General features: G+C 34.3%; 1 protein-coding gene across 2 annotated transcripts in view; it reads left to right on the forward strand.

Annotated features, from left to right (window-relative positions):
- LOC124154319 (scavenger receptor class B member 1) overlaps positions 1-13,184 on the forward strand; it is a 213,080-nt gene that overhangs the window by 159,033 nt on the left and 40,863 nt on the right. For both annotated transcript variants that reach the window (XM_046527981.1, XM_046527980.1), the window contains exons 2-3: positions 8,310-8,401; positions 12,310-12,470. In XM_046527981.1, the coding sequence (XP_046383937.1) occupies positions 8,310-8,401; positions 12,310-12,470 (253 nt within the window). The remainder of the gene's footprint in view (positions 1-8,309; positions 8,402-12,309; positions 12,471-13,184) is intronic.

The following is a 13,184-nucleotide window of genomic DNA, read 5'->3' on the forward strand; positions in this document are numbered from 1 at the left end:
TATAATTATTGCAATGGTTTTAATTTTTTTGGTGAAATATAAAATGACACAGTCATAAAATGGTTTGATTACTTACCTGAAATCTTATGCCTTTTATTTTACTGCGATTTCAGACTAAAAATGATGCGTTAAAAAGTTATTCATTCACCTGAATATAAGATGTCTTTACAAGCCAATTTACGATTTTTCTTGGTTTGGAAGCCATCTTATGCGTCGAAATTTTGTTGCGTGAAGTTTTGTATGAATAAAATTGAACCCAGTGACACAAAACAATTCATTTTTTATTGAAAACTATTTGAGTGACTCAGAGACTGTGTATAATTATTTTATAATGAAAGCTTTAACAAGCCAATTTTATATTCATTGGAAATATGCCAAGGTTTTGCTGAACTACTCTATTTTGAGATGAGTTCCAGTGAGTTATTACATTAAAATTCCATGCTTGAATTCTCTACCAGCAAAAATAAAAGAAAGAAATATTATTAAGAGCAATAACTTTAGATGGTGGCAGTTATAAAAATGCTTGGTTAAAAGAAATTATAGTTAATGTTTATAGTATAGTAAACAATTATAGCATTATTAGTTTATAAAAAAATAGCGAGAAACATTCGGTAAAACAAGGTGTAATTAATATCATTAACCTTGCAAAACGCCCTTGGCGAAACGTATTTAAGTCATGCGTCCACTTCCTTCACGGATGACTCTTTGTGCAATCGTTAGATGACACCCCTTTTTCAACTCACCGAAGTACCTAGCTCTTCACTGGGCACTCGACGAGCTGAAGGCCGGAGATTACGTCAAGTTTTAAGGAAGTCACGACTTCCTCCTGATTACCGCGACGGTCACTCCACTCAAGCTTGTGAGTGTTTTCCTAGTCCTCAGGCCAGGGTTACCAGGTAGAGCACCTGTCTGATAAGGCCATAATGCAATGTACAGCCCATTGGAACGGAATGGAGCGAGCCATGCAAAGTAGCTGTGACGAAACATCTGCGACTTGACCTGTTCGAATAATTACTACGCCAAGGCAAAATTTTATTTTCCCTTACCAAATACCTTTTAGGAGATAGCGTAACTTAGATAACACTGCTTAGGGAAACGTTGAAGGTCAGTGCTATTGTAACAATACAGCGCGTTTCCATTGGAGTTCCGTAATTGGAAAATTCAGTATTCAAATTCGAAGTGGAGAGATGAATGCTGTTTTTTTTAAGAAATCTTCTGATGGACGGCCAATATCTTTTGGGTTATTTTAAATTTGAGGCATCTTTATCAACTTAGTTAATTATAATGTCATTGGAATCTAATGAATTCAAGAATCCATATACTTTGCTTGCTTTAAAACTAAAAAAAATAGTTTCTCCTCTGCTCAATGAAGGCCAACTCTATAAGAATGTTTATGCAAAATTTTGACTTCCCAAGGGGGATGACGTCAGAAACGATAATTTTCCGTAATTTATTATTTATATTCTACGTGGCATGTTTATTTAATGCATAGAGTTGTATCGCTGAGAATGCATAGAGAATTAATCGCTGTAATCACCATACAGTCATATTTTTAATGTTCCGTATTCCAGCCGAGTTTCAGACTACCGCATCAGTTTTTCTGAGATATCGTATTTCGACATAGTTATTGCCAATTAATTATATTTTGATGATAGAAAAGTGAAGATAAATAAGTTTTTACGGCAATTATGCACGGACAAATGTTTATTTTTATTTCAAAACTGATATTTGCATAAGGAAAAATATGTTTGTTCCGCGTTTACGTTTAACCTACCAGCGATACGTTTAAATTCTAATCTTCGAAAATGATATCAGGCTATGATTTGGATTCTTTGTGTCAGGTTTTTGGAAACTATTTCCCATGGCGCTTAAAACACTTCCTTAATGATACATTGGCGTTTCTTTTGTGCAATGAAGCATGTTATAGAACCCTAAAATTGTTTTTTTTACACCCTAAGAAATCGAGGTAATGTGAAAAAAGGTATTTCCTACTGTTCACATGGTTGAGTTTTGCAAAACCCGATCATAAGTAAATGGCGGACAAGCGTAGAGATCAATGGAAAAACTGACCCAAAATCTGTGGGCAAAATACGGAAGTAGTCGTGTCTCCCGCCCCCTATCCATTCGCTCACCCTGAAGTGCGTTTCTTTCGCTTTATCGTCGCTCCCGCAGACGAAGCTGTTACGTCACTGCTCAGTCGTGCGAAGCGACTTGTTTTTGTGTTCCAAAAAGCATTTCATAGAAGTTGAGCACGATTTCAAAGACTTGACACATATTTGTGATTGATCTTCTGACTTCCTTTTTGAATTGAAATCCATTCAGTTCTGTTTAGGTTTTGAGGGTATATTTCGTGGAATAGTTAAAGAAACCTCACTTCATACATTCTAAAATATATTTATTGGTCATGCCCTCGGATGTAGGTGTCATTGTACGAGAGGTAAGTTTCAGGCTGTTTATAATTTTTGTCGACGTCGTTGACTAAATACTGTGAATTTTATAATTAGACAGTAATATTGATGCCCTTGGATGGCACCATTAGCGTCTGCATTTTCAATATTTTTCATTGGTTATAACTTATCTCCGTTTTTAGTTAACAATTTATAGCACTTTATTATACGACCTTCCTTCTCGCTGGCCACTGATGGAAATGAGTAGTTACGGGAATAAAATGTAGAAAATGTGTGAAAGGCGAACCGCTTTATTGCTTATTGGTAATGAAATGATCCCGAAGGAAAACATCTTATGTTACTGTATTTCAAAACATCAAAAAAGTACGAGTAAAAATAACATTTGAAAGTTCTATTATAACCACAACTCCATGCTTTGGTGAGAATTAACAAATTGTTTATAAAGTTAATTGAATATGTTATTAAGTGGAAGTCTACAATCTTGCCGTTGAACTAATTTTTACTTACTAATGCCTGCTTAAGCAAACTAACACTTTATTTATGCTACAATTGACGCACGAGTCCAGACCGCTCCGGTTCTTGTAGATTTAGAAATTTGAAATGATTTTAGACCAGAAAAAGTAGTCTATTTACCTAAAGTACCCCGTAAGAAAATTTGTGCTATCTATTTTGGGAAAATTTTTACGAGTAATAGTGATTTTTACATTAGTCATTAAATTCCTGCAGTGACTCTCTACCCTATCATACTTCGGTAAAATGTTGCGATGGCAGTAAAAAGAAGTGTTTTTTATCAGAGTAAGTTGGTAAAACAAGCTCGATCACTTCGTGGTTGGATTCTCCTACCTCATTTTATGTCAGCAAGTTTGCGGACGTTGAAATCTCCGGAAGAGACACCATACAATCATAGAGTCAACTGTACATAATGGAACAGGAAGGCAACATTTCGTCTTTGGACAGCCGACAATCTCAATGACACGCGATGAAAGTTGGGATAATCATCGGCACACAGATGCTATCCTCTTCAGGATGACACCCAAGAAAGTTACTATCGTCTGCGCCGTACGTCACTGTGAAACGCGACCTCAGTCAGCTTGGCAACACTCGAGAAGGAATTTTATACGTGTTAAGAATAGAAAGTACACCTTGCGCTCTAAGAAGTATGCGTCATATTTCAATTTGAGTTACTTGCCCCATTAAGGGTGATTAAAAAATATATTACAATAATTGTAATAGTGGAAGAAATATTTGTAAAAAAAAGGTATGAAATAAGAGAGGTAATTGTATAACTTGTTCTTAATTATGGTAATAAAATAAGCACTCCAACTTATAAGCCATAATAATAATAATGATAATTAAAAATTAAAAGCCATTTTCACGGAGCACTTATGGAATATCAAAATTCCAACGTAAAGGACTCACAACTTAAAGCATTGTATTATGATCATTCTCAATATTGAAATTTTCCGATAGGTGTCTAATCCTATATTTGAATCAATTTAATTTTAATTTTTAAATCTTTAATAATTGATGGTTCTTGTCGTTATTTTTCTTTCTGCCTGATAAGCGACCTTGTCAACTCTTAATTACTGATACCAATGAAATACATATAAATCCCTTTATCTAATATAATTCACGCGTTAAATGTCTTGTTTGTTTCAAGGATGTGAAATTGTTATGTGATAATTATTATTATAAATCATACATTATGCTGTAATTTATACTATTTTGAGCTGTCGAAATACCTCTATCATGATGCAGGCTCAATCTCTGCTCATTTAATTACGGTTGATGGCCTATTGACAGATTCCAGCAACGTATCTAAATCTTCTATTATCTCTTCTTGGTAGCATCCGCACGATCCATGATTGCAGTCTTAACACATCATTCTGGTGACAGGGTTAAAACCACAATAAAGAGGGGCATCCTAAGATATCAGATTTCCAGAGGCGAACAATTTGAACAAATGATATTATTTTTTTCAAAATAAATCACCTCGACCATCGCGTTACCTCCTTGATACGACCTCTCCATCTAATGCATTTGGGTTCCATCATAGATATAATCCTTAAAACGAAACCGATCAATGTCTGACCACACTGAGAAATAATTTCCAATATTGTATTCTAAACGTATACTTTTTAATAAGATTCTTTGACTCTATTTCTTTCTCTAACGGCATTATACTTCATCCTCACCTCTACGTGATTTTCCTTCAGACTGAGAATTAAAAAATATCACCGGAGCCACACATATTTGCATCTCATTGTTTGAATCAATCATAAATCATACTTACGGAACCAAAAAAAGATTTTTGTCAACTCACTTTATCCTTCATTGCTCCAGTCATACTTTTTATCCGTTTTTAGGAAATAGGGAAGATAGAGTATTTTGTTAATGCAAAAATTTAATCCGGTAGATTTAATTATGGCTATCTCTTTAAAGGGAGTTAATATTTTTGCAATATTGCATCCTGCATCTTGAATCTGATACTATGCAGTCTATTTTTTTTAGGTTTAAATAAAAAGTAGACGATAACATTAAAAATCATTTCAAACTTTTTGTTTTTAACCATTCTATCGCATTCGCTTTATTTCTCGACATTTATTGAGCAATCTCCTTTCCAATGGGTTTTATGTCTGTTGAAAAACAACGTTTTTGCGGGGAAAAAATAATATTTATCACTCCCTGTTCCTCTGTGTGATGAAATAAGTCTTTTTCCAAGGATAAGAGGTTAAAAGCCGGCATTGTGAAGTGGAGAGGAAAGGTTGACGTTCATATCTTTTACCTGCGGAATAAGAATGCTGCGCAAAGCATCCAGGACCGCGAGAGGGTTCAAGGTCATCGCTTTATGCGCGTGCAATAGTTTTCCGAGTGGTCGCAGTGATCAGTGCGGGAGAATCTCGCGGTTTTGCTCTCGACGCCAGATCATACCCGAAGGGCGACCTTGGAGTGATTTTTGCTGGCTGCATTCAGTTGCCAGCTACACGATGCACCGAGTGTTATTGGAATTCTGACTGGTTGCACTCGTTCATTTAGAGCACTGAAAAAACTTGTTGATTTTGCGAAAAAAAGCACTAGAAGGCAATTTCGCTGAGAAATTTCACCGAAAAACGAGCTTACTCTCATGGTCATAAGAATTTATGAATTTCCAAAAGAAATTTTGAAGCTCTTCTCATTTGTTACTAATCGAAAATCAACTAATAGTGTCATATCATAAACACATCAAAGACCGTAGTGTACATTGGAAATTTCCTTTTAAATCTCTATTTGTATAGACTATGAAAGTACTTTTGTCTGTATGTGGAAAAAATTACATTATAATTAGGCTATTGACGCATTACGTTCACTGGAGTTCTTGAGTAAGGAGAAAACATGCAAAGAAATGTTAGAAGAGGCACAGTAGAGTCTCATTTCTTGATATTTTTGTTTTGATGCGTCAGTCCTGGAAAATGTACAGTATCAGCAATAATTAGTGAATAAAATCGTCTATGGTCTACATTTTGTAGCCAGTCATGTGGTACCACTCTCACGTTATATTAAGAATTTTTCGAACAATTTGTTATTTGTCATGCATTGAAGCTTATATATGTTATCAGAATTCTTACTCTCGAAAGTTAACAAGTAAAAAAATAGTACTCAGGTTAATCTGCGGATTGTAAAAGATCGCAATAAAAAATTACCTAGTAAATTATTGCATGCAAACCGCAATCATGTATAAATATCAGTATTATTGGACGATTTCTATCCACCACGAATTGTAATTCTCTTGCAGATGAATTCAAGGTCCCCGGTATGAAAATCATCCCAGGTCACCTTGAAAGCATGACAAGGCTTGAAATAAGTGGGCTAAATAACATTTTCTCACCAGAAAGTTATTAATGGTATCGAACATCCATCTCGGCCGTGTTCCCAGCATGGGTTCTAGAACGGAAAACGATTTCACCTTCGCTCGCTAAATTTTATCTCGCAAGGTGGAAGAGCAGGAGAACAAAGATAATAAGTCGGGCAGAGAACGGCATGTTTTGGCGATCATTGGGGGTTAAGGCCAACAAGAAGGATTAAAACTTCAATCTGGCTCAATACTTTTTTATTAGGTTTAAGGCTATATCAGTAACAATTAATTTTTATAGTACTCATATTCTGCAGTATAGGAAGGATAAGAAGTAGCCTATAGTATTGTGAAATTTATTTAAATTTGTATAATAGTTGTATTGTAGGTAGAATAATTTAGATATACGTTGGATGTTCATATGAATTGGAATTGTATGGTGTTCATGAGTTATTAGTTAAGCAGGGTATTCTACCTAAAGCTAAAATTACTGCTGTTTTCCAATGATTTATTATTATATCAATAAAAATCATGAAAATTAAAGTATTTCAGTATTATAATTCAGATGCTTAAATACTTGGGACTAGAAGTACTGCAATTTACTGTCATACTATTGCTATTAATTTTTTTCGGCAAAGTAAGCGTTTGTTGCTCCTCTAAGAGTAGTACATAGTATAAAAAAACTTTACTCCATTAACCTACTGTAATCAGCTTGGTATTGGTTTCTATTGAAATGTAATACATTTGACCCAAATTTTCTATTAACGTAAATCTGTAAGATCATTTTTTATGTTCTTTGGCAATTATATTATATTTGAATTCATGAAAAAATTCAATGAGTCTTTTTTGGAGGCATTAAATGAGGAATGTAAGGCTTATCTGCAAAAGAATTTGGACCATCAAAGAAGTTAAGCCGTTTATTGTGCTTTAAAAAATATCATTTGACCTTCGAGATCAGAATCAACCCGAGACATTCCTTGTATACATATCTGATCACTATTAGTCGCCATATTTCCTGAGCCTCTCCATTGTTAATAGGAGTCAGGATGTGAATAGCTGTCAAAAGTCCTTAAAAACAGATGATGGTTGCGTGGAGTAGCCAACCTTTGTCTGGTTGAGGCATCCGATCGCCTTAAATGTTCCCACGGATACGAAAAAAGTTTGTTCCAACAAGGACTAATTCAAACCTTGTAGATGCTTCCTATTAATGGAGATAATAGCTCTGAGACAGCGGAAGAGAGTTGGATTGACGATAATTGGAAGTTATAAGTGAAATTAAAGAATATATTTGAAGTAAAATTAAAAAATGGTCCTGAAATGATATGTGCCATTGGTCCTGTTTTTCATGACCAAGGCGAATATTTTCATGAAAAATTCTATGATTTCTCTGTTAATACAAGAACTATTAATGCTGCGTTTACACCTTTTTAGGATTCAATTTGTTTTTTTTTTAATATAAAATGATGTTTCCTGGAGTTTAGGTCAATAAATTAAAAGTTAGCAGCCAACGTTTCGTTTTATTTTAAAAACATCTTCAGGGCTATGTTAGAAAAAAAAATAAAAAATGTTAAACAATATAAAATGCAGAGAATTAGGCAATATACAATATATATACATAAAAAAGGAGCAATCGGGTTTTTTTATAAACAATACAATTTATAGAAATATATATATAAACATATATATATGAACAGAATAGATTATACAAAAAATTTTGACATACCTCTAAACTTTGAATACATTTATTGATATTTGGTTTCTACGGTATTGCCACAACCTAGGTTACCATTAATTTTTTTTTTTTGTAATTTTTTGGCTACTATATATTGAGATATTGTTTGATAAATGAGCTATTGAAATTTTGAATTGCAGAAATATGATGCGATTCCATTTTTTTATTTACCAAGCTCTTTCTCAAACATCCAAGTGTACCCTAAAATTATTTTGCCTTCAAATACTGAATTACGCTGAAAAAGGTTTTATTTTATAATTTTAGTAGTTACAGCGGTAAAAATTTAATACTCTCCTATTGTGAGTTATATTTATAATTTTTGCTTTTTTTCTAATTTCAGGGTTCGTCGTATTCGTGTCGCTACTCTTCATAGTGTTCGGCGCCATAATATTCGTTTTCTTCACGGGATGGGTGAAAGCATTTATTCACAGCGTAAGTAAAAATTTTTACAATTTTTTCATTTATTTTCAAAGGTTATGAATTGTTTTTACGATTAATTACGTATCGTTTTATTCTTCTTCTTTCTAATTTTATAAATTGATGTCTGTTTCAAAATAAAAAACGAATCTTTGAAATATTTTGAGAGTTACCTCGCAATTTCTGCTATTACTATCTCTCACAAAGAAGAATCATGTCTATGGCTATTCTTTAAGTTCTTAACTGTTTATTTTTACAGTGTTCGATTTCATTTTCCTGAGTTTTGTCAGTATTAAATATTTTTCTGGCTGCATGGCCAAGTATTCCTAATACCCTGCCTGTGTTTTTTATCTCCTCCCGAAAGCCTTCTTCTATTATCTAGCTATTCTCATATCGTCTACTTCTAATTATTTCCTGATACGTTAATTTGGAGTTATTTTACGTTTATTATACGTTTATTTGGAGACGGATTTCTATGTCCAAAACTATAAATAATAATTTGTTTAAGTTTATGACTGAAAATCAGGCCGGCCAGTCAGGCAAAGAATGAAGGTTGAATAGTTTCGTCAGGGTGAGTAATTGTAGATTTTTTATACTATCACAAGAAAATATGATTTTAATGTGAGCAAAAGTTGACATATAAAGCTAAGAGTAGGATATATACGTATTTTACGTTGCCGGAAACTACTGACATCACTAGAATATATACTATACAGGTATCACTAAGTTTCATCATAAAAAGTAGATGTGAAGTTATTCTATTAATTACTCAATAATGAAACGCTGTGCCTAGGCATTAATGGTTACAGTTAATGATTGAGTCTAATTGAATAAGGTTTGTTTCACAAATTACTCGAATTAAAGCCATTTCGATAAAAAATTGCGACCACGACATTCTGTTATTAACTCAAAATTTACTGTTAATTACATCTGGAAGTATCAAGTGCTTGTACAAAAAACCAGCTCCTGAGTTGAACATAAGTTCAGTGATTACTTTAATACGTGGAATATGCATTTAACAAGTCTGTGATAAAGAAAATCCAACTTCTAATCTAATTCTCAATTTCAAATTCAAAACCGTTCAATGGTTTATTCATGAAGTGGTCTTATTTTGAATGATAGTCATCATTTTCATCATACATTACCAATATACTTACCGAAAAAAACCTTCTGAAACGCTGACTACATTTTCGTTGAGAATAATATTTTAATCACAACTACGGGTGAACAATATTGAAACATTAAGCATACCTATTCATGCATCTCGTGTGATCTTTGATTAAAGATTCTTAAAATGCAAATTTATCCTAATTGTTTCTAATTTTCATTATAAGTATAGTAATTAATAAGAACAATTGAATCACAATTCACGAAACTCATTATATTTCTAAATTTCTCGATTGAAAAAATTGTAATGTACCATTATTTTGCAATGTACCCGAAAAGAGTCATTTACCCATGATTAATTGATGCTTTCGTAAGCTGCCCTCGGTTTCCAATCAATCCATCCTGCAGGACTGGAAATTAACGGCTACGCACACAAAAAGGATGTCGTTTTCAGTGCCTGGGAACGAAATGGAAAACAATAGGATGTGTCTGAACCGTGCATTCTCAAGGCCACCATTAAATGTGTTACACTCCCCTACGCAATATCATTGGGGTCGCGGAGCATTATAACTGCATTGAGAATGAAAAAAAAACCTCCCGCGGTTGAATAACTTATTTGCATGCATTCGAGATCCTATCTTCGCGTCATTCTTTAACCTCGTAAAAAGACGTAGTTGTTGTTTAGGGGTTGTCTCCGTGCGAGATCATTGTTTCGTGTTTAGTGGACGGACGTGGGAAAGAGCAGGTTGAATCACGGGAGCGCGACAATCTTCGCACGCGATAACCCGAAGGCAGCGGTTCCTTCCGAACTGACTCGTCGCTTTCGTAGACACTTTCGTTGCGAAAGGCTTGAAGCGGTTCCCTCTGAGGCGTGAAACTGGTACAAGGACATCACGGGTCGCTTGGATCGCTATGTTTTCATGCATGTTTAATATCGCTCTTTTTTTCTAAATTATGGCTTTCAAGTTTGGTCAAGTTCATTATTGTTTTTGCAACTGTTCGGGCGGTTACCTTTTTTTTATAGATGGGATGCTGGCTCTACCTTTTATCATTATCACGGTATGGTGTGGGTAAATGGTCTTTCGGTATTTATTCAATATTTATATCTCCAATTACATGATTCCCTGCGAGTAACATGAATGAGTGTTTGGCATCGGGTGAGTTTATTTCTCCTGCGTTCACCACGCTGCATGCAAGTGCTGCTCCAGTGACTCGTGTAAAATTTTAATATCAGTCGTTTTTAAATGAGGCTTCTAAGTTTGGTAAAGGCCGTTTTTGTTTTTGTAACAGTTTGTGTGGCAACTTATTTTTACCGATGGGATGTTGGCCCTCGTGTATATTATCATTACGGTATGGTGTGGGGAAAAATCCTTTAGTTTTTTATTATTATTTGCATCAATATCTACTAGAGTATTCGCGATCCAGCTAGTATTATAGACTTGGTATGAGTATTTCTCCCACTCATAAAGGTACATCAAGGTGCTGCCATAATGAGTAGTCCAAATAGTTTGCAAGGGTTTGCAAGGCGGTCACCAACTAAGGCATTCATTACTCTTGGAAGTATTCAAACCCTGATCTACTCGCATCAAAAACATAGGTAATAGAAAAAAAACTGCGTAACTATCGACCTATTAGTTCTATTAGAAATTTATTCGATAATTAGATTAATAAATTAGCCGATCTACTAATATCTCAGGCGAAAGATCATATTTTAAATCGCGGTGAAGTCTGTTGTGGTCTTCTTTCGCTCTTGGTAAGAATGAATTGTTCAACCTTTTCGTTTTCGAATTTATTGCCATGATTTTGTTTATCACCCAATCTATCGACTATGGATGTTAAATCCAAAGATGCTTCTTTCATAATTTTAGGCTGTCTTAATTTCATTAATGTTTACCGCTCCCATATTTTAATCTATTTATATCAATTTTATTCAAGTTTTTTCGAAACCAGTGTACCAAATGACTAAAAAAAGAGAAAAAGATAGACATTTTTATTTTAAAAAACTGCTTTTTAGCTTTATCCAGAATGTCTGAGAGCCAATATAATCGCTTATAATCCGGCATAATTTCGTTTTTGATCATGAACAGTATAAATTATTTAAATTATCCCCTTTACGGATTAAGCGATGTGAGATAATTTCATCTGAGCCAGCATTTACTCTGATCCAACGAACTAGGTCACCGTGATTCAAGAGAGTAATTATAGTGGCCTGAAAAGTGTTATAATTCAAATTTACGGGGTGTATAACTTGACAGCCTTGTGTGAAGTGGGAATGATTCCATATCATCCAGATATTCATAAAGTACAGGAAATCGCTAACCGAATTAGTGAAAAAGAAACAGTTTAGTGTATTTGAGACTATTAAGTGTACTTAAGATGTTTTTTGTCAAAGACGTCCCTCAGTTCTCATAAATGTCGGTAGTACTCATTAGATGCTTCAATCGAAAGGCATTTGGTATTCATAACGCGAAAAAAATCACTCATTTATCATGTTTGGGCAAATAATATTGAAGTACATAAGGATGTGCCTTAATTTATTTTCTGCATATGGGTTGTAAATAATAATTTACTACATTTCCTCGATTTGAGAAACATGTAACATGTTATGAAATTAAAATCATGGATATTTCAGCAAGAGCCATTATTCTCATCATAGATTTCTCTGTTACGTATCATACAAAATAAGAAAAGCAGCGTACTCTTACCTAAATAGCAATATTTCTACACTTTAGCATGATCTTCTGCCTATTTTTTAGGCTAGCGCTAAGTGTTGAATGATTGTTTTTTCTAATTGACCACTTCTCTTTGGTGTGCAGGAAATCGTTTTGAGGAACGGCTCGCACACATTCGACTGGTGGCGAAAACCTCCTGTGACGCCGATGATGTCCATCTACGTGTACAACGTCACGAACGCCGACGAATTCCTCAACAATGGTGCGAAACCTAAGCTGCAGGAAGTTGGACCATTCGTCTACAGGTAAGCCTAACCAAAATTTACGTTTTTCCCTCTCTATAGTTTTAAGTTCTGAGTTAGGTATTATACACAATCGAGATTTGCGGCTTCTGCTCGTAGCAACAAGGTAGAAATGTTTAAATCATTGATCATGTGATGATCTTATGTCTGGTTTCCCGGCTAAGACGATACTGTTTTTTTTTAAGGTTCTTTATTGCCATTATTTATTTCCTTTAAGTGTAGTTGCTAGTGAAGAAATGGAGTGTCGGGATTTGAATAAAAGCTATTTATAAGGATTTCATCAGCTAACTTTTACCATTTATCATAACAATACTGATGTTTATGATGCTGGCCTAAGTCTTAAGTTATTACCTAGTAACCTAGTGCGCTCTTGTGCATACATAATCTGAGGTTCGCTGCCCTTCATAAGCTTATCGAAACTCAACTTCCGGAAGTCGCGACTCATAATTGACTGGGTTCGTTTAACCTGGCCTAAATTCAAAAATATTTTTGTGTCATTTAGTTCTAAATCTGGAAAATTCTGTAAGAGTTCTCAATTACAGGTGAATTCAATTATGCATGGAATCCTTTGTTATTTTCATGGAACAACAATATCTTTATGGTCATAGTTGCAGTTCTTCTTTTATACGAATTAAATTTTATCGCAAAATCTCCTGAACCAAGATTTCCGTAAACGCATTTGTGTAGACAGATGGAATTATGGGAAATATGGTTTTA

This window comes from Ischnura elegans, chromosome 2, assembly GCF_921293095.1.
Source record: "Ischnura elegans chromosome 2, ioIscEleg1.1, whole genome shotgun sequence".
Lineage (NCBI taxonomy): Eukaryota > Metazoa > Arthropoda > Insecta > Odonata > Coenagrionidae > Ischnura > Ischnura elegans.